Consider the following 5,458-nt stretch of genomic DNA (forward strand, 5'->3'; position numbering starts at 1 on the left):
AAAGCATAACTCACGGTTCTGTCTGAGGCCTTACACTGACTTGCTTTCTCTTGTCAGCTTCACATTTCAGGAAAGCATTTTGATAAATAACAAGTATATTGAGGACAATAACAGTATTTTATTTTCTGCAAAACCTCGAAGTTTTCCTAGGCAATGTTAGGAGCAAAGCACTTAAGTAGGAAGTTGGGTTCTGTGTCCCAGTTCCTGAAACTGAGACACAAGATATCAAATTGTGTAAAAATTACAGTAACTCCGAGAGCTGACAACACTGAATTATGTTTCACTGCCTGCAGGTCCCTGTGCCGGCTTGTCTTGTCTTTTAGCTTAAAGGCTTTAAGGGTGGGTGGATGTTGCCCTTCAGCAGCACTTGGAGGACTGATGATGTTTTCAAAAAAACAAAAGCAAATGATACTACCCTGCCAGAGGGAAAAACAAGGTCAATCATGCTATGCAAATCAGCTCTCTGTTGGAGAGAAAAATCAAAACAGAGGAACCTGCTACCCCCACGGTACAGATTGAACATGAATAAACAAAACTTAATTCCTGCTTGATTTTATCACCAGAGAGGGTGAAACAGGAAAATAGATGGGTGCAGAAACACTTAGATGAATACAGCAGTGACTTTGGAATCCTCTCAGTGCTTGAAAAATAAACTTGTCGCTATAAAGCTCTGCATTTTCAAACTAAGAGTGTCCCCCGTGCAGAAGACATAGCTGAGGACCTCTGAGGAACTATCAGACATCTAAACATCTTTTTCCTGGAGGCTAGGTAAGAAGTATCCTGGCTCTGAATACTGGTGCTACCCTTTTCTTGGGTTATTCCATTTCAGTTCTTGACAGAAACCAGTTAACAGAAATGCCAAATGCCTGAAAAACATTTCAAACAATAGCAAATTTTTACTCGATTACTCTATTCAGTGTCCTAATTAGCTGAATGAAAAAGATTTTGATTCCGGTGCTTACTGAAAGAATGGACACGATGCCATATCATTTTCAGTTCAAGTTTTACTCCCAATTGCACAAAGGTTGAAAAGATTTTTTCAAACTTTGAAAACCAGCATAATAATTTTGGTTTCATGTGTAAAACAGGGCAACCCAAAGGATACAGGAGTTGTGTGACCAACGTTCCAACGTTCGGCATTAGTGTTGAACAACCTAATTTTATCTTACACACTGATTATTTTCTACATTATCTGCTTCTCAAATTATAACTCTGTACAACACCCACAGATATCTAAGGTTAAAATATTTTGATAAAATACCACATTATGGAAGGTTCCAATGACTTAGTACAGATTACAGTACAAAATAATGACAAGTCAGAGCATCGCTAAGAGTTTATTTAGAAGCTTTTACTTTCGGTTCTTATATCACAAAAGACATGTTTGAAGTTTACAACAAGTATTAGAAACTGAGATGTTTTTATTTCTACTATTATAAAAGTAACATAGGAGACCATTCTAAGCCATCTTCAAAATGCAGACCAATCTTTTTTTTGTATATAAACTGTACACAAAAAACAAGGCACTATACATTTTTGGATAATAAAGTATAAAGGTTGATTCGCATAGTTTCTCAAGAAATCCATGCTATAAATACAAACGCTTTGTTCAGTTTAGCACCTGAAGCAGCACTGAGAACAATTCATTAACTATTGCAAAGAGAAACTTTTCAGGATGCGTAGGAGATACATATTGGTGATACAGCTAATTCAGTACAAGCAACTGCCATCCAGCTACTCTTCTGTAGTTTTGACATGAAAGTCTTGAAAGTGAATATATATTGCATTGTTAAATACATACTTGTTCTATGTGTTTATATAAATATAAATTCTTTGTAATCCACAAACTAACAAAATAACACTTTACAAAGAGAACTTCTTCAAAAACAAAAATGGCAAGTATTGTATATAGCCAAAGGACACCTGTAGCAGTAGCTCAAGAAGCTACTGTTTAAGTGCATAGGAGAGCAGAGCTTAAACACGTTACCTTTAAGAGTCAAAATTGAATTCCATTTCCAAAGAGTTCTCTTGGCCTTTTATAATATTACACACCTCCAGATAGGTAGTCACTAATAACTTCAGATTCTTTCTATTTATTCTGTAAATGTGGGGTACAATTCTTCTAAAGGGCATAGAAAGTGAAAACAGACATCCCTTTAGTGCTCACTCCAATAAATGCAACTTAGAAAAGTCCTTTTGCCTTCTTCAGATTAACCTGCTTCCAAGATGGCAGTGCATTGTACTCTTCTCTCGTCATCTCTAATGCAATCTGCATTTAAAACGAGAGGATATGCCATTAGTAAAAACACTTATAAGTAGCAAAACTGTCAAATGACTTCTCAGCATGGTTAGACACACGTGCACAGAGTAACACTGCACCTAGTCTCTCCTTACCTCAAAGTCCTCATCTGAAAGATAAATTTCAAGCTTCAGCGGATCAACTCCCTCAGGTAGAGGCCTAGCTAAGAGATCTGCTAGTGGATACACTGTTTTACACAGCTTGGCCAGCACGTCCTCTACAAGGATTATCTGATTAGAAACATCAGCATCCTGCAGGGAGAAAACAGAGAACAGGATCACAATGCTGAAACCACCAACTGCTCCCATTGCAGTCTGCAGATGGCATGGGATCAACCTGCGCTGCCTGGCCCATGGAGCACAAAGCTTTAAATCCAGGTCCGCACATAGGCAAAGAGCCCTGCCCTACAACAATTTCACAGTTAAAAAAAGGTCTGCGCTTAGCAGAAAGACATCCTGTACTCTCAGAATCTCAGTTTAAGGCTGAATTCTGTGTTTAGTCATGAAGCCAGCATTTTCCACTAAGGATGGCTGCAGAAGACTTACAAAGCAGAAAATGTCATTTGCCTTGAGATGCCCCTTCACTGAAGGCTTTTAAAGCAGTCACACGTAATTCGGCTGTGACTCCGCTTCCCAGGTGAGGAAGTCAATGCTGGAACTTTTGGAGCCAGCTGATCCTTTGTGGGGCATTTTGCTTCCCTGCACTTTGAGCCTGGAGGACAGACCAGAACTGCACGTTGCTGCCTGTTTCACGATTGAAACAGTTGTTCTGCTAAACTCTAGCACATCTCTTTCTAAGAGATGATTCAGATAACACTTTCCTCCTGTTTTTAACAAAAAAGAATATGAGAAGTTACATGAAAAAACAACCAGGAATGCCTCAGATATCCACACTCCCAGTCAGAATTTAGCTATGTTGTTATTTTTTTCCTGTGCAGACTCCTGAACTGTAATTTGTAAGTTCATCCTCTAGATTTTGGGGCTTGACAGCACAAACAAGCAATGTTACTGACAACACAAGACACAATTACTAGCAACAGGAGACAGTCTGTGCAATGAAAAGATTTACCATTTCTGTGATCTCTGCGATGTCTTCCCTGTGTTCCCAACTTGGGAACATATTAGTGAAGGTCAGAGGCTCTAGGCCAGCATGAATTAGATAGGATTTTGGGGGCTTCTTTACATTTTTTCCTAAAACCAGTCAAAATACAAAAAAAAAGAAATTACAAACGGTACCATATTTTGCAATGTCAGCCATTATCCAAAGCTACCTTGTAAGCATGTTTAACTGATTCTTTCCTGAAAAGCTGAAGTAATTTAAGGCAGTAGGAATAAATTTCACCAGGATTTTTTTTAATGTAGCATGGCATCTTTTAACATGTTCTTCAGTATTCTTAAATCTGCCTTTTACTGTATCTGACCACAAAGATCAAACCATGTATGCTGAAAATCCCCCACAGTTACTTCCTAACCCAATGTATTTCTTATCTTACAAAAATAGAGTTAGACTAGAGTAAGCAGAGTGTGATGGTCTGAAATTAGCCAAATTCACGTAAATGAAACCTTCTGGTATGCTCAGCACAAGTATCCTACCAGCAGCAAATAAAGCTTAAGCTTCGAGGCTTAAGTGAGAATGTTTAAACTGTTCTTAACTTGGGATACTGAGGTCTAACACAATCATTTTGTTATTACAAATTCAAAGGAATAGGATCTGAAAGTTAACAGAGGTATTGCAATAGCTGGATGGTAATTACTGGTGATTTTCAAAGACAGTCTTGCTTCTTTAAAACATGTATGTGTGCACACTATATAGGACATGGACATAACCCTGCCTAGGAGTGATGCTGTATCAGATTAAGTGGTTAAAGTCATTATGCCAAGTACTGGAGAAAAAAGGCCCTATTGGTTGAATAATTTCATTCCCCAAGGACTCACAAGCACTGATAAACTCCAAATATTATTGGAAAGAGGTAGACAGGCAGTCAGGGACTGGAAGGAGGTATCATTCAAAAAAACATTGTACCTTCATCTTACTTGGATTCAAACAACTTAGTCTAACCAAATCTTTCTTCCAGATAGGCAATGGAAAAGCTGAAAATGTTGCAAAGTCCAGAATCAGGTGAAACCAACAGAGCAACATGACACCACCTCACTTCTGAGGGCTGTAGCTTCCCTAAAAACTGCTTCCTGCAAAATTCTGTTATTCCCTACATTCAATCTCAGAGCATCTTTAACGCACTAAGATTTCTTCCAGAGCATATAAATCCATTACGGAAGACCCTGTTTTTTTACTGTAGTCCCTACCTGCACTTGATGCGTGTGGGCTGTCAGGCAGGGGGGTCTAAAAGAACACAGCCCCCTCCTCCCCATTGCTGAGGAGCACCCCAGGGAACTGATGCAACACCTGTGCTGAATGCAAACGGAGAGCCTGGCTGGACATCATTGTTCCATTAGGTTTGCAAAACCTGAACGTTACAGGTTTGGCTTTACATCAGATGTTGGGAGCAAACTGATTAGAGGGAGTATGTTCACATGAAACTCTGCATACTAGAGATAAAAAGTTCTGTGGAGTAGTCTAACAAACGTATTATAATGTGAGTGCTTTAAGTATACAATTTAGACAGGAGATTTATCATTTGAATACTTGATTTTAAGCCTTCTCTTCCACATATTTTCGCTGTGGTTTATTTGTTCATTCTACCATGAACAATTCAACAAGCACTTAAAAATTTGCATTTAAAAAATGTGTGAATCTGCTCTAGTTGCACTGCTCCACTCTCAGTAATTCAGCCAAGAAATAAAAGGAGAGTGGCATTTGCTAATGTTCCAGTACAGGTAAGATGAATTTGTATGTAAGTGGAGAAACATTTTCATTGCATGAACTCTGCCCTCAGCACAAGCTGATCTCCTCACTAAGAATCATTGAAGGGCAAACAACATTCTTCCCTCTCCTAGCGGTCTGCAGCTCAGCTTTCCAGACTGCTGATTTAGCAGATAAAACCACAGAAAAACTTACAAGACATTTTGACAAGTTAAATAAGATTTATGCACAAGGAGAACTGCTAGGTATATTCAAGGGATATCCAGAGTTGCTAATCAATCTCTTTCATACCATCATGTAGTTAAACACTGCAAGGGGGGGGGGGGGGGGGGGGGGGGG

At 38.9% G+C, this 5,458-nt stretch overlaps 1 protein-coding gene across 19 annotated transcripts in view; it reads right to left on the reverse strand.

Annotated features, from left to right (window-relative positions):
• Positions 1 to 1,312: 1,312 nt before the first annotated feature.
• Positions 1,313 to 5,458, reverse strand: part of SVIL (supervillin) — a 114,527-nt gene continuing 110,381 nt past the window's right edge. For all 19 annotated transcript variants that reach the window (XM_009275175.2, XM_009275171.2, XM_009275165.2 and 16 more), the window contains 3 exons: positions 3,368 to 3,489; positions 2,395 to 2,550; positions 1,313 to 2,269 (listed from right to left, as the gene is read on the reverse strand). In XM_009275175.2, the coding sequence (XP_009273450.1) occupies positions 2,183 to 2,269; positions 2,395 to 2,550; positions 3,368 to 3,489 (365 nt within the window). In that variant the 3' untranslated portion in view covers positions 1,313 to 2,182. The remainder of the gene's footprint in view (positions 2,270 to 2,394; positions 2,551 to 3,367; positions 3,490 to 5,458) is intronic.

The sequence above is a fragment of the Aptenodytes forsteri genome, unplaced genomic scaffold (assembly GCF_000699145.1).
Source record: "Aptenodytes forsteri isolate BGI_AS27 unplaced genomic scaffold, ASM69914v1 Scaffold336, whole genome shotgun sequence".
NCBI lineage: Eukaryota > Metazoa > Chordata > Aves > Sphenisciformes > Spheniscidae > Aptenodytes > Aptenodytes forsteri.